Source organism: Hippopotamus amphibius, chromosome 9, assembly GCF_030028045.1.
Source record: "Hippopotamus amphibius kiboko isolate mHipAmp2 chromosome 9, mHipAmp2.hap2, whole genome shotgun sequence".
Taxonomy (NCBI): Eukaryota; Metazoa; Chordata; class Mammalia; order Artiodactyla; family Hippopotamidae; genus Hippopotamus; species Hippopotamus amphibius.
Window position 1 is genome coordinate 22,435,071 of NC_080194.1, and position 25,418 is coordinate 22,460,488.

Here is a 25,418-nt window from a genome sequence, read left to right on the forward strand (position 1 = left end):
AAGTAGAGTCCTTTATCAGCAGATCCACATAAACTTGTAGGCTCTCAAACTTGGCAAATTCCTAGGTTAAATGCTGCCACCTGGCCTTTCTCCTCCTCCTCACTCTGGATTTTGGGGATTCTCAGCAGAGCATTAGGACAGGGCTAGAAATACCCTCTCTCACATCTCTTAGCACAAAGAGCTCATCAGAAGCAAACTCCAATGTGAAAAGAACATTATAACTTGGGGAAAACATGGCTTGCTTTTGCTTAGATAAAAAGGTCAGCAGCTACTGGTGAACAACAACAAATAAAAAAGAAGGTAAACATAATAATAATAAATTATATTTTACTCTTTTGTAATTTGAGGGAAATTTTGAAATAATCCTGGTTCTTGTCATTTGCTTCTTTTATGCAAAAAGAAAGCTGTCTCAAACACAAGTGCTTGTCACAAAGGTTAATTCCATGCTTTGCACAAGGTTATTTTCCATTTGGCTAGGATCTATACACTTGTCTAAATAATCACAAGTATGTAAAGCCAAAATGTAGTTGAACTTCTAATTCCATCTACAGATAATTGAACAAACTTCATATTGTTTTCAGTAATTTTCCCAAAGAATCTCAGCCCACCTTCCTAGACACTGGCTTTCTTTGCCACCCACCAAAAGAATTATACAAGAAGAAGAAGATTGGCAATTCTCCTATGATTCATTGAGAACAATCAAATGAGAATAATTCCAATTCTGACTCTGTAGTAATAAAAAGTAAAATTAAAGAACATAATAATGTATGGGTACTAGAGATGGTCAAATGAATGTACTGAAATCCACTTAAAAACCATTGCAATAGGCCCATATAAGTGCACATTGGGCATTCCAGCGTGTGCACAGCCATTATTTTATAAAGCAGATATTATTACTTTTTAATTGGTATACCTTCTGATCGAGGAATTAGATGGGACTTTTCAGTGTATATTACTACATGTTTTAAGTTCTACTCTAAATTCAGACATATCACAAAATATTGCCTTTCTCTTAACCTGTGACTGCTTCAAATTCCTTTTTTTCCCAAATCATTTTGTAAGCTTGATCTAAAAATCTGTGTACTACCACATACATACATTCTCCCTGATAGGGAGTAAATTCCTTGAGTAGACTATGTTTTTGTCATACCCTTTCTCACCACCAACAGATATGCACATAAATATACACAGTAAATAACATCATCTCCTGTTCCTAGCATATACTCATCAATCATCTATCAAATTTCAAAATGACATATATAAGTAGGACTCATCATGAAATATGTGTAGTTCATAATATCCTATATTATTAAAGATTGATAAAATGATGAACTTGCTATCCTTCATGATCATTTTTATTTTCTTTCTTTTTGAGTTATCCATTGGTGAATAAAATAACAGCTTTTCTGAAAAGTTAATAGCTTATTGTTCTTTGTTCATTGTTCATTGTTCCTAAACACTGGGATTCTCTGATTCTCTCCTGCAGTTTTACAGAAACTGTACTTCTACCTTGGTTGTTAAATAGTGTTTTGGTAGGTGGCTAATTAGGGGCTGAGAAGAAACAACAGTTCTTATATTCCCATTTCACTCACCAACTGTTTGATTGGATACAAGAGGCAATTATTGCGAAAAAGATGCAAAGGGGAAAAAAGAGAAAAACGTGGTGATTTTGTCTTTATGGCTCCTTCAGTAACTGAAAAACACAACCCTTAACTGCTGTAACAATACTTTATTTCAGGTCAAAAATATCTCTTGAGAACCTATTACAATTCTTCTTCCTACTTCTCAATGATGAGCCAATTCATAAAACTACTGGTTATCACACATCTCATCCTTATTTTACAGGAACTACCGCAAACATCATAAACAGGCCTTGAAAAATAATCCCCAAACTGAATAAAACATTTGGATATTAATATGCTCGTTTCTATCATCATTTTTACCTTCAGATAGTCCTCTGAACTCAAATAATAAATGTATCATGTGACTATATAATAACATCTACAATTACCTAAATGACCGACCTCCTCCAGCATTCACTTACTAACTAGTTTAGACCTCCATGGTCTATTGCTTCAGCCAATCTCTTGTCAGTACTTTTAATGCCCTCAGATCCTTGTTCTTCCCTTGCACCACCCTAAAATTCTCTAATCTTCTGTTTTCTCCATTACTTAAAAAATCAACTTTGTTCCATACGATTTTGCACATCAAAGACTTTTTGGGCTAAGCAAAACCATCAGAGGGAAGAATTTCCAACTTGGTAAGAATAAAAGTCTTCAAGATTAAAAATCATCTCATAATAATATCTGGATCTACAAGTAAATGTCTGCATTGGTCCATTTATTCACTCATTCATTTATTCATTCATCCAAAACATGTCAACTGAGCATCGATATGCCACTATTATTATGGACCTATATATGAATAAAACACAAATCATGTCCTCAAGGATCTTAAAGTCTAGTAAAGGAATAAAGAAAGAACAAGACAAGAAAACAACTCAATATAACGATAGACTGCAGGTGCTCTGAGAGATGAAAGCCAATTTGTAGACCCCGAACCCAGTGAATGAAAGGAGTGCTGATCTCAAGTCTTTACTATAAAGCTTCCTTCTAATAAAAGAGACCGCAACTGTTTACTATGCATTAGGGAAAGGGAAATGCCTTGTGGGGATCAGATGATAGATGGATATATGACCTAAATCCATGTTATACTATGACCATTGTGCCTTTGAACATATCAGAGGTTAATTTTATATTTTCTCCTGAATGTGTATTTGGCATGGATATTCTCAGCCACTATCAGAATTTTTATTCCTTGATACAGGGAATAAATTCATATTTGATAGAAGGATCAAATAAAATATCACAATTTTGAAAAAATCAGAGATTCACACTACTATCAATGACTCAAACTTTGCAAAGAAAGTGATTTCCATTACATCTCCATTCCATTCAAGCCAATACATAAGACAGATGGGACACAAAGAACAGTGGGGAAATTATAACAAAGTAACACTTTCAATCATAGTTGTTGTTCCAGATGTGGTCTTGTCACTGAAGTATATGAACAAATATCCTGGTACTTGGCATGCATCTACTGGTATGGAAAATGTAATTTTTTTTAATCCTGATAAATAGAAAACTCCAGAACCAGTGTACATATACTTGACAAAAATAACAGAACACTTACTATCCTGCACATCAGCTCCAGCTCTGTGACATAACCTATAGGGAACATGGGGATTTCAGCATCTCACAAGATACCAACCTCTTCTACTATATCATGATATTTTGCTGACTCGATATTGAGGAGCAGGAAAAGTAGGCAAACTAGATGATTTCATAAAATACATGCATTCTAGAGGATGTAAGATAAATCCCATGAGAATCCAGGAAGGGGAATTTGCCAACTAAGTAAAGTTTCTGGGTCCAGTGGTGGAGGCCATGTAGAAACATTGCCTTTTTTATAAAGGACATCATGTAACTGTTCCTAGCTTACTATGGTTGTCTAACGGAGGCTGAATCTCTGTCTCAGGATACTAATGACCATGAAATTGGAACGGTTTAAAATGAACTTAGCACCAGATAATCAACTTGACCATATTTTTAGTTGTGCACAGCAATGCTCTGTCATGGAGTAGAAGTGTCACCTATGGAATTAGTTCAATTAGGCCTGAAGATCCAGGTAAATTCCATAAACACATCATTCACTCCCTATCATGTGCACTTTTCACACTACTTTTTTTTCTCAGCCTGCACATATAGTCCACATCATGTCCCCTATGACTAGTTTACCAAGGGTGAAAAAAAAAGTTAAGAACCTTTTCATATTACATTACATTACACACCAATACTCACTGCTATAGCATTTAAGCCCCATTCAGGTATATTCCTGTAAGATGGTATAAAACAAAAAACTCCCAACAATAAAAACATTAAGCAAGACATTTCATTCTCTCTGAGCTAGAGATACAAAATTCGCCAGGTGACCAAGGACTTAGAGAAATAAGGATAAGAGAATTTAATTTTATAGTGGAAATAATTTACTTTAATATATTTAAAACTTGAAGATATTTATATTTATTTCTTTTAATTCCAAGGAATTGGACTTTATCACTAACTCTTCTATTTTTTTATTCTCTCCTCAATCCCAGGCAGAGAAATAACCCACCAAAAAAAATCATTTATTTTCATATCATTCCACCTACATTCCCTCCCTGTCATCATGATTCACTCTGTTGATTTAATCCATACAATCCATTTGCATTTTGAAATCATGGATTTCTTAAGGAATATACAATTATTTTAGCTGTATAGCTAGATACAAATACCTGTAGATTAATCACAGCTGAGATTTTCCTTTCAATAAAAACCTTTTACCACTTCTACCATACTTTCTTGTTCTGTCAGAGATATCAGCAGTATACACAAATTTCTGATTTCTCTGAATTCAATCTTGATAAGATGTCCTCTAAACAAAATGTGCTATTGATTTTTGAGGGGAAAAAATCTAATCTTTATGTCTTATTTAACTCCTGGATGGCACAACATCCTGAGGTATTTCTGTCTCACAGCTCAGAGAATTAGGTACTCTTGATGGGCAACCGTACTACAGGCCTTCTATCTGCCTAGGATGTTCTTTCCCACAAACAAGGGCTGGATTCTACATTTAGATGGTGAATGTTCAGTTCCTTCCTTAGAGCATAATGTAGCATTCTACTAAGTAACAGAACTTCTTTTTTTTTTTTTCTCCCTTCATGTATTCATGTACTTCAAACCTGATCTAACCATCCAGGGCTCTTTGAAGTCAAAGGAAACTCTTGAACCCTGGGAAACTCTGATGTCTGGGCTAGAGACTCTAAAGATAAATGAGACAAACAGAAAGGGATGTTAGGAGAAAAAGAGAGGTTGAATCCTTTGAGTATTTTGCACCGCGTTGATGTCTCAGTGGTTCAGAGAATCATGTACACAAATCAGCAAGTAAGACTGGGAAAAAGAACAGAGTAAATACACAACAGGAATGGGTTCCTGCAATTGAACTCTCTAGCCCAGGATGTGAAAGTTCATACAACAATGTACCAATTATTTTGTCTTCATCGGAGATGCCAAGTTGAGTCAGGTAACAGGATCAAAAGGCATAAAACCTAACCTTAGACTTATCATTTGTTTTGGTTTTCTCATCCCAGTAGGATACTGGAAAGATTAATTCTTTAGATTTTGGCCTTTAAAGTTCCTCAGCTCTTGGAATATTAACATTTATATTTATAATGAATTGATCATATCATGATACATATAAAGTAATCAAAATCAAATTATACATTAAATTGCTGCACGCTGGTCTCAAATGCTTCTACCCAACTACGGCCTAACTCTGTGAAATCTCTACATTGTTTCCATGCAAAATGAGAAAATGCACAGGCTAAGATTAACCACTTAAAGCTAAAAACACAGAGAGGCTATTTTTTAAGTTGATCCCTTGATGCTTAGAGAGAAAGAATCACAGGATATAATTTATTTTCATTCAGGGTATTTTATCAAGTCAGAATAAGCTATGAGTCATGCATTTATAACTAAAGTATTAAATATGTAAACTAACATATTTATTAAATTTACTTGCAAATATTAATAGTGTTTAAATCATTCTTAACACAGACATACTTCACACATACCAGACATAACTTACTTAGTCTAATGTGTTTACACAGCTGTAATAGCCTCAAATTAACTATCAACCAGGAAAAGTAAAAATACTGCTATGAGAACAAGAACATGAGATTTAAGCAGTTGGCAAAAAATTACAAAGGACTTCCTATAACATGACTTTAGATGAGATCAAGTCTGTTGTTTTTTTTTAAGTAATTTTGTTTTAACATGTTTCTAAACATAACAGTTTCACTAATTCAGCAAAGCAATTGGCCAACTCATCTATCTTCACCACTATTATCCCTAAATTTCAAAATGCCAAGGTGGAAAATAATTATACACACACACGTAAGCAAACTTAATATTGTGACCTTAATATTGTAACCTCCAATTTGAAAGTCTCCTTTTTTCCTAAGGGAAATAAATAGTCAATGCAAACGCAAATACCTGGATTTTAGTAAATCTATTCTGGTTTAAATTTAGATTTAATAATAAAAAATATTATAGAATCTCATATAACAACTACTTCAATTTATAGACAAAGACGGATTGAAAACCATGAATCTTGACAAAATTATATTTATGAACAATAATAGCCAGGAAGATATTAGCCATTTGGCTTTTCGTCTTTTGAAAAATTTCTCATAAAATGCAAAAAAAGAAAAACTAGCTGTCTTTGCATTTTTCATAAAGTTAAGCACATGCTATTTTGATTTAAGCTGCATTGGAAGTGAGTTGTGAAATACATGAATTTTGCCAAGGACACAGAAGGCATTTCAGTCAAGAGTAATTGTGTCAACTTCTAACTCAGAGTAAATTTGATTTTTTGAGCACTGAAAGTTAGGTCATAATGGGTTTTTTTAAACCTACACTTGTTTAATTATGATGGTTGAATTTTTCTACTAAAATGTATTTATCATTATCAAAATACACTTGAGTATTTTACTCAATTAAACAAATGGCTTAGGGTCAAGAAAGTACTCCAAGTTTAACAAAAAACCTTGCTGTAGTTTATTCACTTTGAAAGGAAAATTTCCTTTGTTTCTTTTTATATTGCATAGTTTTATTATAAAAGTAATATAATTTGAAATAAATGTTTCAAAGCAAACAGCTAGCAAACTCCTGACATCCTCAATATTACATATTATTATGGAGATTTGGGGCAAATATATCAATACATATATTTGCATATGGTAGCTATCACACACTATAAACTTTTACAAAGTACTTATTTTTTTCTTCTAGTTTCCTCTAGTTAATCTAAAACTCTCATCAGGATCTCTCTCTCAAACGGGGAAGAGAGGTAATGGTTATCAAGAGCCTTTTTGTGTATAATGCTCTTTGGCAGGCATAGATGCATAATTATTAATTCTATTTTATAGATAATAAAACTAAGGCTCAGACACATCCACTCAACAAACAATAAAACTAGAACCCAAGCAAAATATGTTCAACATCAAAGACTTTATGCAATAGACTAGTGCTTTCGGGGCTGTCTTACACCTGACAGTTATAATTCTATTCAGGGTTCTTAGCTTCTGTTTTAAAAAGCAACAGTTTACAAAATAAACAAAATCAGAAAACTGTAGAGTTTTTTATTCTTTGTTACTAGGGAGGATTCAAGATCTTAATATGGAGGCAATGAGCTCTCTTTCCCCAGCAATAAATGATACAAACAGAGGTTGCAGGGCCTATACAATATTAAGATAATGCTTTCAAAGAAGTCTGGACACAATGCTTCTTTTTCCTCCGTTAATTATTTTCGAGTGAATTTTCTCTACAAATTGTCCTCTTACTACACATTATGTTTTCTCATTAGTGAACTGAAGTAAAGGCCAGTCACATTACAATGGAAGACACAGCAGAAGAAAAACCAGTTTCTTAACAGTCCTAACGTTAAGTTTGCATTTTCATAAGTGATCTCTTCATGTCTAAGCTACAAATAGTGAACCAAAATGAGAGAGTACTAGGGTTGGAAAGAGGAAGTCTATGTCAAGTTCCTGCTTGGTCACTTACTAGCTGGGTGATCTTTCAAAAAGTCTGCATCTAAATGCAGGGGTGGAAATGATCTCAGTGGTTCCCAAACTTTGCTGCACATCAGAATCACCTGCAGAGCTTTTCAGACATCCCAACCCCCAGGTCCCACTCCGCAGGGATTAGGTTGGAATGTTCAGGTGAAGGAGCCGGGCCCTGTGGTTTTTAAAGATCTTCAGGAGATTCCTCTGCGCAGCAAGGTCTGGGAGCCACTGAATTAATGAACATTTTCACAGAGCTGCTTTTAAGATGAAACAAACAAACAAAAAATTAAGAGGCTTTGTGTATTATGTAGTAATTTATAGAGCAATATAAAATATTATCCCCAAACTAATTACAGCACTATAAAAAGAAACCCATTGTTTCAGGAAGCTTGATCTTTTGTTTAGATTTTGGTTCAATAACCATAAAGAAACTTTACATAAGTAATCAGTTTTACTTTTTTTTCTTTTGCCAGAGTTGCAGGAAGGTTAACAGTTTTTCCTTTTTCTTTTAAGTGTCTACAACATTATTTTAACCTCATTTTTTCTTGCCTCTTTTTCTTCTCTGTTTAAAATTAGGAAAAGTGTCATCTACCTTGTTTCTTTCAAAACATATCGAACACCACACTTTTATTATGTGTTTATAATAACCAGGAAAATATTAGAACAATGTGCAGGAAAGAAATCTGAGCAGTCAGAAAGAACTTCTCCTCTACCTAAGAAGTCAGAAAGAAAATAATTGGTCCAAAGTTACTTAGTTCAGTATACTACCTACTTAAAAATGAGCATAAAATTTACACACTCCAGATTTTTTGTTCCAGTATTCAGCCATAATAATCTATTTGGAAACAAAGCCCTATTCAGTAAATCTTTCTTGGCCAGATTTTGTTCATTGCCTGATGACATAAGTTATTTCTCTGTTAAAATTTTAATCAATATATCAGATTCAACCAGTTTAAATACAGTATTTGTTTTGTGTTAATACCATCAATTTCCATAACCTTCTATTTAGACTTACTGAAAGGATTATATAATTTATGTAATGAGTGCAAATAACACATTACCTAATTAAAAAGAGCACCCTCTGTGTTTCATTGTTAATAGAGGAATTAATGCATCCATTCACAACACAATCCTCAAATTAAACTCAATTCATCAGCTACTACAAATGTAATCCACCATCTGACAGTGAGAGGTTTTGCCTTGGGATCTTTTACCTTGGCGGGCTTGTTAGCATCCATGCTCTCTTTGAATTTCTCCTGCACAGTTTCCGCAAGTTGACAGAGCAAGGCACCATTATCCAATTTCTCCATAAAAGTGTCTGCCGTAATCTCCTTCCCTGCAATAACAAAAAGTATTATAAAAGCACAATCATTCTCCAACCCAAATGTGACACTCATGCCAAGATATTTGATGCTGTTTTTATCACCAAAATTCCAATTCCGGCTGAATTACATATCTAGGATAGGAAATCACTGGAAAGAATGGTTTCCTTGGGAATTTTATGTTTTCCTTTGGTCCCAAGAATCTCAACATTTTATCTTTTCATAATATAGGTTTAACTGCATAGACGTTTTATTTGACATTAAAAGTAGCAAAAGAATGGCCTGGGTGAAAGAATCCCACCACTTAGCAATGACCAGTCAGTGAAACTCAAAGAACCAGCCTTCAATGATTATACAATTTGGCCTCAGATTCGTTTGAGTCTCATCCTCAGTGGCCTCTTCAAACACTTTGGGCTGCAAGGCAAGAGCGTAAAGCAAAACTGGTATTTTGTGTTGTGTATGCATCCTTCATCGCAAGAACTCCATAGCTCTCTTTTAATTAAAAATAAAGCCAAAGTGTATAAAAAATCAACTACCACTGGCAATTTTAAGAGTGTGGCCAATGCATAAAGCCACATCTCTAAATTCCATTGAGTTTGTTCTCCTGATTAAGATAATAACGGGTAAAATTAATGCAAGTGATAAACCCTCTATAAGGAAACACTACCCCTCTAAACTCTCTATAAGAAAATACTACACTACCCATTCTTCCCCTTCCTGACTCAGTGCTTGAACTGTGGAATTATTAGGTTCAGATCTCTGCTTTTTTCTCTCTCCTCACAACCATTCACACCTTCAACTTCTGCTCTTATGAACATGACTTGCAGTTGTCTATCCCTGACGATTTTACTGGTTAAAAGTTACTTTTTTCTTTCTTATATGGTCCCAAAGTATATTTTCTTTCTTCTTTTTTTCTTTTACTTTGTAACAGCTTTATTGGACTATAATTCACATCCCTTACAATTCACCCCTTTAAAGTGTATACTTCAATGACTTTTAGTATATTCACTGAGTAGTGCAATCACCACCACAGTCAATGTTAGCACATTTTTACCACCCCCCAAAGAAACTGTACCCTTTAACTATCACTCCTGATTGCTCCATCCCCCCAGCTCTATAAAATCATTCATTTCTTTCTCATACGTTCCTCAAACTCCTGTCCCAAAGCTCTCTCCTTTTCCTGGTTTTGTAATTCTCTAAGTTTCAGAATATATTATTTCCCTGTCTTAAATTTCCTGTAACTTATTAGTCACCAGTCCTATAGATTCATGCTTCCTTCTGTTTCTATAATCTTAATAAAAAATGCATGATCTGATACCTATACTTTAGCAGAAGAACAATGGCTAGTGCTCATATCCTCAACTTCTGTCCCCAGGACGTACCATAATCACTGCTAAAATTAACACTGCTGAACACCACCCTCACTGAGTCAATTGTCACCTTTACTGCATAGTCCCTAATCTTCTCCTCTACCTAAAAGATGAAACATATCCACTTTAACGCAGTATCCAAAGTCCTCTCATATGCCGCTAGTCCACCTTTCTATTGTAACTTCCTTATACCCTGCTCCTTAGTCTGCACCCTGCCTTCCCAGTTCCATTAGCAGATCTTCCCATTTCCACTCTCATGCCCTTGTTCTAGGCATGGCCCCTGCCTGCAACAGCCTCCTCCTATCCTCTATCTGCCTGGCCAAGTTCTACTTTCCCTTTAATCAGAAATCCAGAAAGAGATTCTCCCAGTGTACATCGATCTCCTTTCTATATGGTCATACTGATGAGTATCACTCAGTGTGGCACTCATCAAACTTCTTCTATGGCTAATAACATTTTGTATAAAGTTCCTGTCGTCATCAGTACATTATAAACCTCATGAGGTATATTGTTTTGTGTGTGTTACTACACAGGTAAGCATGACGTTACTTACACAGAAGGCACTTAGTACATGTGTTCATTGAGCACGTGAATTGACAAATGAAGACACAAACTCCAGGAAAACTGAGAAAATGTTGGGTGTTATTTGCAAGAAGTAGTCAAGTTAAAGCAAAAAACAAAAAAAAAGGAGGTATTTTAAAGTTTTATACTGAGAGTCATAGGATTACCTTTTATCTTAAGAAAAATGCATGCAGCTCAATTCCATGAACACTTAAGATAAATATAAACCAACTGGAACAGCAGATAAACTACTGGCTTAAACTCGCAATATCTAATATATTTGGTTTTTAAGAAACATCTGTTTGAAATGATTTTTTTTTACAGTTTGGGGGGAAGGGCAGGTGAAGGAGGAAAAAGAATTACTTTTTTTATGTTCTTTTTCCCTACTGGATAGTTCACATTTTAGCCCTTAGTTAGGATAATGACTTCTGCAGGTGGCAAAACATCAGTAGCTCTAAGTACTCACAGCAGAGGTAGCCTATTCCGAACTATTATGATTTCAAAATTGCATGCAGCTCAACTCAATTAGGGAATGTAAGTAATAGTCTCAAGACACAAAAAGCCAGCACAACAGAATTTGTATTATGATTTCACCATATGCGCTTGCATTTTCTAACAATAGCAAGAAAGTTTTGGGTTCGAACGAACTTTTTGGCCAACCCAATATGTTACAAGCAAGCATAAAAATAAATAACAGAAACATTTTTTAAATTATCAATTACATTTCAAGGTAAAGAAGGTAAACTTTACCTAAATTGTTAAATGACTCCTTTATAAATTACTTATAAGATTTTCTACATTTGGAAGAGGTCTTTAGGTATTGCTTTTTCATTAAGCTATAGAAAATTTAAAGATTCTGTTAACATCAAGAGACAAGATGATTACCATAAATTTTTTTTATAAAAAGAAAAATGGCTTTCATTAAAAAGTCATTAGCAATTTACCAAAAGGAATGATTTTTACTTTTTCTGCATTATACCTGAAAAAATTTTTGCTACCCTGCTTTTCATGAATACTTGAGGAATTTTACATTGAACATCTGTATCTAATGAAAAATATATTAGGTGTCAGCTTTCAATTCTGTATATTTTATAGCTCCAAAAGGTGGGATTTTTTTTTTTTGGCTAAAGCAGACACTATTACATACTTTACAGTTTAAATGTACTGACTCGAATGAAGGAAAAATGCAAGACAGAGAATTTTTTTAAACCTTCACATGTAACATATTTTCCATCCAATGATTAAGAATCATAAAATATACATTTTAAATGTACTGTATAATTTTAAGAAATCAGTTATAATCCTTATGAGATGATATATCATACTCTTTATTGCATTAATATTACCAAAAGTATATAAAAACAGAATATAAAGTTGGCTGAATTTAATCATGACAAATCCATCAGAATAGGTTAGGAATTACTAATTACAATTTCTCAAGTAAAAGCTATACAAAGTTAAATCTCTGTTAGACAGAAACAGATCTTCTTTAATATAAATTGTATAGCTGGTTTGAAACATTAGACTATAAATGCTAGAAAAAGTAGGATTCTAGTATCATAGAATCATTCCTTCCCCAACCCCATCTTTCCACATTTTTGGTATATTTAGGGAAAGAAGGGGCAATGAACAGATATAATTAAATCACTTTGGAGTACCGACCCACACTGGGTGGTCTCTATTATTGACTGGAAGGTTACACCCAAAAGAGCCAAGTCTAGAAGGAATATCTTTACTTCCTGGGTTCATAATTGTGAATTTTGACCTTCACATCATCAATTCAGTCATGAATGTGAATGACAGCTTGCCAGTAGACAAAGACAAGGGGGTTTGATTAAACATTGTGATTAGTCACTTCCTCTTAAAATATGAGGGCACAATGATATGAAATAATCATATACCTGAAATATGTTGTCAGGTAACTAAAACCGACACACATACTTGTACATACAAGTGTATTCCTCCCAGAAATGTGTGCTTGCCATAATTTCCATAAAGATTACCCCTTTCATCTTCCATTCTGCTAGGGAAGATTGTTTTCCTCCTAGTAAGTAGGCAGTACTACACTCAGTTTCCTAAAGATATAACATCTAATAATGATATTTAACATTTGAGTTCTTACTATATGTCAACAACTTCACAGGTATTCATGTTTTTAATCTTTTCACAAAACTGAGAAGTGAGTGCTTCTATTATATCCATTTTACAGATGATGAAACTGATGTATTTAGGTTACATAACTTGCTTAAGCTCGCACAGTGAATCTGGCTCTTTAACCCAAGAAGTCTAGGTTTAGAGTCTATATTCTTAGCCATCACTCTTGGTTAGTTACATAAATATTTGCTGGATACACAAATGATTATTTCCTACAACAATCTATCCTCTCGAATGCAGTTGCCTTTTTCTTTGTAGAAGGTCTACAGAATTTTTCTCTCTAGAAACTCCTTCAGAAAAAAACCAGTGTGGGGCTGAAGATAGTAGTGCTGAGAAATGAATAGCAAGCCACCTAGCAGATTGGAGAATGACCAAGAGTACCATTCAGGCATGCTCTGTTAATGTGGCCTCATTCATTGCATAAGAAAATTAGTATATTTTATCTGCGAGGATGATCTAGATATGATCAAACTCTACTCCAATCTCCACGGCACCTCTCAATCACAGTCTATTACTCCAATTAGAAACTCAAAGCAACTCATCTGCTATATTACCTCAGATTAGTCAGTGTTTGAGACTTAAATATAACCTTGATTATATCCAGAAACCCTAGGCCAGCACCTGCTCTGCACTGATTCAGAGTCTACCCCGCATTTGTAGCAAGAAAAAACAAAGTCGGTTCTGTGGAAAAACCTGGGTAAAAAAATTAGGGAGTAACTGCTCTGAAAGGTGTCAACTTGTGAACATAAACTTGATTCTTTAAACTTTTGAACTTGCATAAGACACCACCTTTTCCTAAGGAATTTTTATTGACTACGTCAAGAATATGAGAACTCTGCAGGATAGGTATAGAAAAAGGGCTTTAAGAAAAAAGAAAAGAGAGCTGTTCCAAACTCATTAGACAGCAGCAACTCCAATAAACAGGTGCTTAACTTTTTAATGCTAAAAATAGGTTTTTTAGAAATAACTAAAATAATGAAAACATTACATATTGATCATATTAAGCACATAACAACTGAACTTTCTTTTATGTATATGTAGGAAGTCAGAGAAAGGGACAATTGCCTAGCATCAATTGTCATAATGCGTTTCTAAATATAAGTAAAATCGATTTAGCTGAACTTGATTTATGATATTTTTTTTACTTACTCAAAGTCCCTGCATATATCCAAACACATATGCCTACATCCTAATGATCTAAAATCCTTAAGAACGACATCAATTTCTGTGATGCCTAAAAACTACAATCTTTTCTCAAAATTATGCTCCCGTGTGATTCATGCAGTGTTATTAACAAATACTAATTGAAGATAAAGGTCATTTTCAAATGATTACGAAACACATTAAATAAATAAACAACTTGAGAACATTTATGTTAGTATATTCATTTTAAAACTAAGCCAACAACAGTCTTCCGTAGTCCTTCAACAATCCTGAAATTTGTAGAATGGGCCTCATCTATTTGAATGATGGGTAGTTGTTATAATCTGGAACTGTTAATAAAAATGAAAGGTATATATTTAATGTATAGCAGGGGACAATGGCCAGAGAAGTGTTTTAGAGGTGAGATTCTTTTGATTCATATTTCTTTTGCTGTCTTTTCTGAATGTTGGTCATAAAACTCCACAGTGTCAGCTATTGTCAATAGAAAACATACTTGGACTACAAAGATATGCAAGTAGTCAGTAAATATCACATGAAGATTTTCTCATGAATCAGACTGGTATGCTACCCCATAAACAAATCCCAACCATCATGACAATTTATTTAACTAGTTAATTTATATCTTTTATATTCTAATATATACATTTTAGTCTAAAAAATTGCTCATGCAAATTTGCTATTGCTGCTTTAATTTTATGCTGAGGAAGCTAAAGTGGTATTGTTATTGTTACTGATTAAGTAAGTATATAGTACTTGAAAATTACAGTATTATGCCTACATATCTGGCATGAATGTGAATACTGGTCTATGAACCAATGAAATAGTTTTCTTCTCTATCAAATAATTTTTATCCACCAAGAAATCTGAATACAAAGTGAGCATACTTTAACAAATTCCACCTTTCAATTGGCATTTTATATGTAGGACCATAAATACCTGAATTTAGAATATCATTACTACTTTTTTTGAAAGACAAAAAAAGGAAAAGAAGTTACATTTTAGTCAAGTATTGCTAGAAAGAAATAGGAAATCCTTCCATAAGTAAGGTCCACACCACAATGGCAAAATCGAGTTAAAAGCTTTAATTTAGTATGCGAATTTCTACCTCACCAAAAAATTCAAATACTTTATCTGGAGACCAGATCAACTTTGAAACTACCTTCAAGATATCTCTAACCTTCAAGTAGATAAAAATCGAGAATTGAAATAGAGCTGTATATCATAAATTTGGAAATATTTCTGAGGCAACAAAATGACCAGTAAGATTTTTAAAATTTACTTTAATAATTACATCTCTAAAATATGTGAATACTAAATGTATCTATTATGTGTAATAAAAATACCTTGTAACACAGCAATACATTTTTTCTCTCTTCCTTACTATACATTCTAGGACATGACATATTTTCTTACCTCTGAATGTTTTATCACTTTAAATAACCTCCAGCTATTGTTCTACTTTCCCAGTTACCACAAGGATATTTACTTGAAATCTATCATCTACCTTCTTTTATGAATTCAAGTTAACAGAAGGTGACACTTTACTATATTTTGAGTTTCTTTTAAGATTTCTGAGAAAATTTCACAAACCATAGGTTGCTTTTGTGTTACCAACAACTGGCATTAAAAACATTAGCCTTCTTAATTTTTAAAATAAAGGTTATTCATTTATGTAAACTGTTTTCTTCTTGTTTATACATATAGATGATTTTGAACTGGGTCTCAAGAGATGGATTTCTTGGAAACCTAGACTTTTGGAACTGGAATGGACATTAGAGATCATCTACTCCAACCCCTTCGTTTTATGGTTGAGGACACTGAGCCCAGAAAAGATAGCTGAGTGACTTTGGGCAAGTTTCCTACCAAGTGACAGAGCCAGAACCAGAAGCCAGGTCTCCTGACACCCAGTTAGGAGCCAGGTCTCCTGACTTTTAGTCCAAGGATATTTCCATTACACATACACTGACTCTCTATTCTTTGAGGCTGTCTTGGGCTGCTCACACTGATAAAGCTACTTTCTAAATGATCACATTCACCAAATAAAATGCTTTTGATGACAAGTCATGGGACCCTGGAACACACCTGTGTAATCAGGCTATACTCTAATTAATCATGATTTCCCCTTGCCTAGAACATCTCAAGGACTCCTTGTTGAGCATGCAATAAATTATAAGTTCCTTAACATGGTCTTCAGAGCAGTATACGATCCAGCCCCAACAAATCTTATGAAAGTCTCCCCTTCTTGATCTACACTGTTGACACTACCTTTGTTCAGTTCTTCTAAGGCACCAAACTCCTTCCAATCCCACACATGCCATTCCTTCCACTCAGGCTCTTTTCCCACAGCTGTGTCTGGCTAGCTATCGATGATTCTTCAGATCTCAGTTTTAAATATAAGACCTCTTAAAAAGGATTTCCCCAAGTCCTCTGATCATTTGCCCCATTTCCACCTCCTTGTTTTTACATTCTTAATGTAACCTATGTCTTTTAGTGTCCAATTAATGAATTATTTACTCAGTCACTTATTTAATATTAATTTTTTGATCAGTCTATTCCAAGCTCTAAAAGAACAGGCACTCTGTCTCTTCTTAGTCACCACTCTACCCTCTAGTACTTAGCAGACTGTGCTGGAACACGATAAACACAATAGCTAGTATATTTACTACAGTTAGCTGATTACTATGTGCCAAACCTTGTTCTAAAGCTGATGATCTCACTTGACTCTCCAACAATCCCATGAGGCTGGTACTAGTATCATACATATTTCACAGATGACGAAACCCAGGCACAGCGCATACAGACACGTGCCCAGTCTCACAAGTGATGGAACATAAGTGATGGAACTGAGATTTGAATTCAAGCATTCTGATTTCAGAGTCCATTTTAGTCAAATAATACATTATGCTGCCGTACATTCAAGTATTTGTTGAATAAATAAATGAACTTACCCAACAAATCAAATTAATCATATTACCGAACTATATAAATGGAATAACACCACCACATATAGAGTTTATAATATGTCAGGCACTAAATAATATAAATATTTTAATTATTTAACCTCACAGCAAACCCTACTATCATTACCACTTCACAGATAAGGAAACTGAAGCACAGAGAGGTTAAATACCTTGCCCAAGATCATACTGCTAGTAAGTGGCAGATCTGGGGTTCAAACACAGGCAGCGTATTCCAAGTTTTTGCCTTAACTTCTATACTGCCATGCTTGTGATAGCCCATATCTGAAAACAGCTCAATGCTAATAAAATACTAATATAACAATAATTAGTGAACACCCAAGAGAGCGGAAACCCATCTCTTTAGGCTAAATTGGCATCCTCTATATAATGGAGATAAATGCTCTTCCCTTGGCATAAATGAAAGGTAGCCCTTCCTTCTGGTGGATACCACTCTATAGCACAGCAAAGGATCTTTCTGGGGAGTGATGGACATGAAGAATGCCTTCTGCCTTTCTTCCCCTACCCTTTAACTGGGCTCCCTTGCAAAGGGCACCACCTGCATTTCCATATGCGGCAGCCCTGGTCAGACTACACAGAATTGTCAAAAGCATGTGCACACAGTGAAGAAAAAGGAAATATCTAACTCTAAGATAAAGGCTTAAAAAATGCAAAAGCAATGTAAAAAATCCAAAGCCATGGTGGGCAAAAACAAAAATCTTGCTAAAATGTGCTAAAACCTTGTCAAACCTTGCTAAAATTTCAGATGCACAGGGTGCTCTTCACTAAACTCTTTATTTAGTTTCAGCAACTGGAAAGTGAGGATAACAATACTTACCTTGAAGGAATCCTTTCAATAATAAAATAATGTTGGTGAAATCCTTTCTGTAAATGATAAAGCACCACGCAAATTCTATGTTTACTCAATATTCAAATCTTATAAACTCTACAAGGATCCTTTTCTCAGGTCTTAATTTTGTTCTCTGTGAAAAATTACTGGTAGAAAAGCATTGCTTTGTATGATGATCCTTTGAATGTATGATTCTATTTTGCACATGGTTAAAATTGCAAGCTCTGAATACGACAGCACAATAGAAACAAAAAAAGAGGCAGCCGCAGCGTGAGGTAGCATTTTTCTCAAAGACTGTCCTTTTGGAAGAGTACTTAAAAACAAAAGTGTAATGAAAGGAAAAATTTTAGTTCAAGATTGGACAACTCCAGTCAGCTCATTTGGACAAAGGATAGATATTATTGTTCCAGAGTCTAGGTATTCAGCAATTTTAGAAGGTATGCTACAAAAGTAGGGCAAAGAGGTTTAGTTTTAGAAGCCAGATTTCACAGAATGTGGCCCAAGTGCATTGTCAAAAGAATAGGCCAAACTGGTCAGTTGCGTGAAAGAAAAGTCAAAATAAATCAGATCAGCAAATGTATAGATGAAAAGAGCAATTCAACCACATGGTTGCAATGCATGATATTGGAATTACTAAGCAGAGTTAATGTGAGAGACATTGAGAAACTCATTTAAATTTTCCATATGCCTCAGGTCTCTCAGAGGCAAAATGCAAATAATGAAAGTCTTTCTAAAGTGTTGTCATATGCTTAGGAGAAGGACACTACATGAGCAGGCAGAATAAACCTGTTATCTTTGCTGACGAAATGAGATCTTATAACCTTACCTAACAGATTGGTTAACCACAAGGCCAGATCTTCTTTCATCGGTAGCAAATTAGCTTCATGTCTGCTGGCCAGCCACTGGCTATACTGATGCATATCAGAGAGGCCAGGTCCACTGCGTACCTTTGGGCTCAGAGCAGTGCACATTATTCAGCCACTTGTAATACCTGTTTTGGAAACAAAAGAGCAACTGCTTTTTACACAGACTTCTCTTGTTAAAATGTTGGTGCTAATGACACAGTAAGGAGCAGGATCTGTGGACATTTGGATGACAAGTCAGGTTATTAATTATTAAACCCCCATGAAACTCTGTTCACTTTATCTGTACTGGCCCTGCCACTTTTGACCAACTATTTGGTAGTCAACAGCAGCAATCAAAGGTCAAACAGAAAATCAAACAGTAAGCTCTAAGTTTGTACAAAACAACATATTTGGAAAAATGTCAGTTTCTAAGGCAAGAAATTCCACTTACTCAAAAACAATGAAAAGCGGTTGATTGAAATTTTGGTGTTCAAATTGTAAACTCCCATTGCTTGGGTTAATTTTTGAAGGCATAGATTTCCACAGAATTTGGGGACTGAATACTAGCAATGACAGTATTTGCAAGTTTTCTTATAAACATATAATCATTACTCTTAAAACTACTCTTAAAACCTATGAGATTAAGCACAGCACTTGGTTCTCTGCAGATGGCCAAGCATTCATGTACTTACACTTCAGAGAATTGGGTGGGACGTGGGGGAGTGTCCTTTTAAAGAGTCCCTACTACACTTCTCTTATTTTACAGCTAATGAAAACAAAACCAAAAAGGAAGGGTGACTCAACCAAGATCATATAGCTAGATCACGGCAGAGTCACGCTTGAACTTGGGTCTTCATACTCTAAGACCATTACTGTTTTCAGAATGACACATTTTACAAAATAGTGTCATCAAGATCCCATATTACAACCCAGGAATTACACTGTAATTCTAATAAATATCATCACACGTTTTCTTTTGTCATACTTTGTACCTTCCCACTTTATATGTTTTACATACTAGGGTTTGTAATCATCTTCAGCACAGAAGTGATTACATATCTTATACCTACACAATAAGGGATGATTTCACTAACCTATAAGTAACATAGTCCTCTATGTGGGTTACAGAAATTATGTATGAATATATACTTGGCCATGAATGTAGCACTTTTGTATGCATTACTTATAGGACCTAAGACTACAGATGTAATATTAGAACAGTAGGGTAATAAACTCATAAGTTTATGTGCAGAATTCCATTCTAAATGCAAATAGCGCCTATAAAATAACCAAATGCGTTATGACTCAATGAAATGAAAATGAAAATGTTTGCAACAGGCAAGAAGTAAGATTTATATGATGTAATGGGGTTTTCAGCTATATTTATTACTAACAGTATTTTAAGTTTACCAATATAAGTTGTATATACCCTTGTCAGTTTTATCATTTGAAACCTTACATAGCATTCTTTTCCAATTAATCTCAGACTCTACTTCTCTTAGCCTAGGTTAATTTTTGTCTTTTAAAGACAGCTTTTAAAAAAATAAGACATTGGTGCTCAGAAAAATGTAAAATGTGACAGTCTCCCAAACATTTTGCTGTAGCATTAGCAGAGACTGCTGGGAGCATGAGTAAACACCTAAAAAGTGTCATAAATATATAATTTAAAAGCACAGACAATTTAATTGCCAAAGAAATTATGCTCTGAAGTAATTTTTGCAAAAAAAAAATACTGTAAGTTTCCTTTGGAAACATCTTCTATAAATCTCTACAAATCTAGTTATCTAAAATAATAACTAGGGAAAATGTGAAATATTTTAATATACTTTGTCATATGCTACTAAATTGTCATTACAGGGACCAGAAGATCACAATTATCTATTTTCTCTTGCATTAATCATGACATTATTCATATAAAGTCCTAAAGTTTTCTCCAAACCCTGTGATTAAACCAGAAGCCCAAAATATTTTTTGCCCCGGTTCTTTAAAATATAGGTCCAATCCCAGGAAAATAAAACATCTCCCAGTAGCTGGTTAGGATTCCTACAGGCTGGCTAGCCTCAGAAACAAACATTTAAGTGATAATACATTTAAGCACATGATTCATACATTTAAATAACTAATTGAAATCTTAAAAGGGTTACCTCTAAAATGCCTTTCTTCTCAAGACACAATCTCTCCCACTACTTTCCTGAAAGTGAGATGTGGTAGTTCAGTAACTTTACCTACATCCTATTATGTGCTCTGCAACTTCCATTTAAGCATCAGAGTCCTATTTTGCTTTGTAAAAGCAAGAAGACACCTCAGATTCTTAAGCTCATTGTCCAGCAAAGAATTCATCAAGGGATAGTTTACAGTAAGTCTAATGGCATGTAACAGTTTCAATGAGCCAGAGGGACACAATCTGTCCCCTCAATGCTTCTAAACAGTGAAGTTTTTATTTTCCTTGACAGTGGCACATTTATTTCTCATGTAGTCTGTCCTGTATTTTGCCAGAAATGTAATTCAAACTATCTTCTAATATTTACAGATGATCATTAAGTTAAAACAATAAGAATAATTAAGTAATGTTTGTTATGCTGTCTTGTGTATCATCAAAATTACATGCAAAGTGAAAAAAAAGAAAGAGCAGAGTTATATTTTCCCAGGAGGCAAAGGTAGGAAAAAGAAGGCTTAGTGGGTACTTGGCATCTGATAGAAGTTAAACAATTAAACATATGCCAAATACGTAGACACCTAAAGTCACTGTCATAGAGAGGGACTCTTCTGTTTAAGGGACTCTTCTGTTTAGGTTTTGAAAAAAATTTAGGATTGTGATTCCAACTCTTCTAATTCTTTTTTCACATTTTAAATCACCATTAAACTTGGCATGACTCTATGGTTTAGCTGAAAGTCGCTACATGGTGGTCTTGGATTTAAATATGGCTGGATATGAACAGGAAAGATGGAAATGGGGTCTGCTAGCAGGATCAAAATTTGGAGTGTGAAAGAATTACCCCATGTTGAAGCAGTTTCCAAATGAAATGATTTAATTGGGGTGAAGAAAGGTCAACTAAATTTATATTACCCAGATAAAAAGATCACTACAGGATTACAGACTGTTTATAATTTTTCAACAAATGTTTAATCTGTCTGAATGAGTTGAATTAGATCACAAAGAACAAATTATAAGAAAAAGGTCACTTCTGATCTTTTGAATTCTTTCAAAAGTTTTTGAAAACCACCAGAGATGCTAAGGGGTAGCATTAAAAGACAGGAAATGAAATGATTAATGATACACTGACTTAAAGAAAAAAAAAATAAGGCTTTGGAGAAAGAAAAACTTTTTTTGTATAAGATACCTAAATACTGAAAAATGTTACTGTTAAAATTCATATAACCTAAATATTTAAAAAGCTTGATAAGTAACGTCGGTAATTACTAAGCAAAGCTAATCACTTTGAAAAAGGAGTAAGGATTCAAATACTTCTATGTCTTCTCCAAACTGTGGCTTCTCCAAGTTTTATGGGTCTATCTAAAAATGGATAACTCAATCCTCAGGATTTGGAATTCAGAAAAATAAAACTTAAAGGGAAAAACATGCAGAAACTTAATACAGAATTATTAAAGAATGTGTGTATGTGTATTTTTTTTCTTTCTTTCCATAGAAGCGATTCTGGAATAACCATTATGAATATGATGAGACTTGAACTAGCCCAGGGGAAGAAGAAAAAAATTAATGACTCCGTAAGTAAAATATCACATGTTTAAAGACTCTGTTTAGTCTGTTGTTCCAGAATCCCAGTTGAAGACATCGCAGTTTGACTCTGAAGAAAAAGTATTCTTTTTCGCCACCTAGAGGTGTGCTTTGATTATGACCAAGATGATTTCTGGTTTATCTCTAGGCTTTGTTGACATGTTATAAAAACCATAGAGCTAGATGGGTGGTTTTCAAACTTTAAACCATTGGAACCCCTTCTTTGAATAAAGTCCGAATTGAAGCTGAAAAAAAAATGTATCACAATATCGCTTGGAAAATAAATTGGAAAGAAAGAAAAATAAGAATAAGATGATAAACATTATCTCACTACTGTCCGAGATGAAATTCTGCTAAGAAGCATGATTAATAGAATATTAGAGCTGGAATCAGAAGTCCCGGGGTCAAATACTGTCTACTACCTGGCAATTTAGTAGTTGTGCTATTCTAGTTATATGACTTTTTCTCTTTGTACTTGAGTTCTCCAGTACGTATAATGGAGGCTGACACCTCACATATACTTGTGAAGATGAACTATTTGTGTCAGTATTTAGCATATATTTTATAGTCAACAAATACTAGCTAAACTGAAATCATCACCGTAGGAAATATGCCAACATAAAGCTTCCACTGATTTATTTTAAAAAGAAAAGAAATTCTGTAATAAAATTGGAGTATTTTGTAAAACTCTAAGTCACTAAGAAAAGATAAGGGACAAGGGGGAGAAATGAAAGCAGATAAAGAATTGATGAAATAAACACATACATCATGGAAAACCCCAAGTTTTCTTCATATGGAGAGGGATGAAGTTCCCAAGATGATAATGAAATGTTGAGCTCAAAGATGAGTAGTTTACATGTTTTTAAAAACAAATTTTGGTAACATTTTATAGTTCATTTTGGCATCAAAGACTCATAAGCTATTAAGATCGGAGAATGCCATGCCTCTCAAAATAAATGTGAAAGGATGTCACCACACCCCTCCACCCTCCACAAAGACACCTAACTGTGGCCATTTAAAACAGAGTGCTAATGAACCCACAGTCAAGGTTCAGTCCCTTCACTAAAGGCCAGAACTTTGTTCTGATTTAGAGCATTGACCTCCCTTCTATCTAGTCAGGTTTGTGTGCTATGGGTGTGAAACAATGAAGAAAATAAACTTTATAGAACAATAACACTCTCTTTTAAAATTAAAACAAATAAAAACACCTTAAGCCAAACACCATTCCATAATCTGGAAGGAGAAAATGCTATCTTTCAAGCTAGACTCAAAGAATTAACAACAAGGATAGCTCTAGATGGCTCGTTCACCATTCTGAGTTCTTTACGCCTATGTGATTCGTTTTGGCTGACCAATAATATCTCTAGAAAGCTATATATTCTCAACCAATGTCATGAATGCAAAATCTTAACTTGTGTATCCAAACAGAAAATAAAAGCCCAAAATTTAATCAAAAAGGTAATTCTAGATCTTGTAAATGGATCTTCGTTTCTGGTTGAGGGAAGCAATCTGTCCGAAATTAAAACGCGCCAAACATAAAGGCAAAATGACACTCATTACCAGTTTTTCAAATTTTGTAATAAAATCTTTAAACTAAAATGGACCTTAGAAGAAGATCTGCCAGCCAAATTCCTGGTTATTAGTAAGACGTTTTGGCCAAAGTAACAAGTCTAGTCACAGTCATTAAAAATACCCTACTCAGTCGTCCTGGTGCCCAAACTCAAGGAATGCTAAGTTTCTTCCAGGACTCTCTCTCCTATTTTGCAGCCCCATGATGATTTGTCTTGAACCAAATGATGGTATACCTACAGTAATAATTCCTTCTCAAATCATGACCAAAAAATTAAGACTGAATGGGAACTAATTATATTTTCTTGGCACTAGAGATTTTTTAAGGTTTTTTTTTTTTTTTAATTCCACTCTTCTTCCAAATAATTTAGCTCAGGTTTTTGGATCTCTACCAGATTAACTTGAAACTTCATTTGAATAGATCATCTAAAAGTCATTAATCAATTAGGATATTTGAGGACTTACATCAAAATTTAATCTAAGTAAACCTTAATTCATAAGAAGATGTTGTTGTGTGTCTGTGTATGTGTTGTTTGCAATAAAAAGATTTCTGTTTTACGTAACTATAATGTAGTTGAGAGCTAGCAGAGTTCTATATGCTGTTGAATATATATGTAGTCTCATGTAAGGGGAGAGCATTAGCAAAAACCCAATTGATTTGACTCTGAAAACATTTAGGAGAGAAAAATTACACAAACACCTTACTTTTTTTGCCAAGAGATATTTTCTACTTTTACTCCAGTTCTTTTCTCTAGTCAGAAAACACTGAGTGGAAAATCTTCATAGTTGTCCCAGAGAAAGTAAGAGAAACAGTGGGATCTCTGTGCCACCATATCAAAACCACAAAAATAACAACAACAAAAAACCCTTAACATCAGCTCCAGTTTTAACAACTCCCTCTGCAAACAAATTTTTAGAGCCTCATTATTTGATTTCAACCAAGGTAACTCTGGCCTTCCAAAGGCTCCAAAAATCTATAAATATAAAGCAGGCTTGCAAGCTTGAAGCAAAATTCTAAAATTATGCATAACATACTTAGGATTCATATAAGACCTGACATTCTGCCATACCTGCAAGTTTAACTAAGATTTCTTATCAAGATACTAGGAAACTCAGTGGCAATCACACGACCTTTTGCACCAGATGAAATAAATTTTGCCTTGTGAATTTATTTCCCAGCAAAGCAGTCCACATCACAGAAGTATGGTGTTTAGCACTAAAATGAAG

General features: G+C 34.3%; 1 protein-coding gene across 2 annotated transcripts in view; it reads right to left on the reverse strand.

Moving 5' to 3' along the window:
* The window catches only part of GAS2 (growth arrest specific 2), a 119,676-nt gene that overhangs the window by 92,336 nt on the left and 1,922 nt on the right, over positions 1 to 25,418 (reverse strand). For both annotated transcript variants that reach the window (XM_057695956.1, XM_057695955.1), the window contains exons 2-3: positions 18,868 to 19,032; positions 8,878 to 8,999 (exon numbers count right to left, since the gene is read on the reverse strand). In XM_057695956.1, coding sequence (XP_057551939.1) covers positions 8,878 to 8,999; positions 18,868 to 19,012 — 267 coding nt within the window. In that variant the 5' untranslated portion in view covers positions 19,013 to 19,032. The remainder of the gene's footprint in view (positions 1 to 8,877; positions 9,000 to 18,867; positions 19,033 to 25,418) is intronic.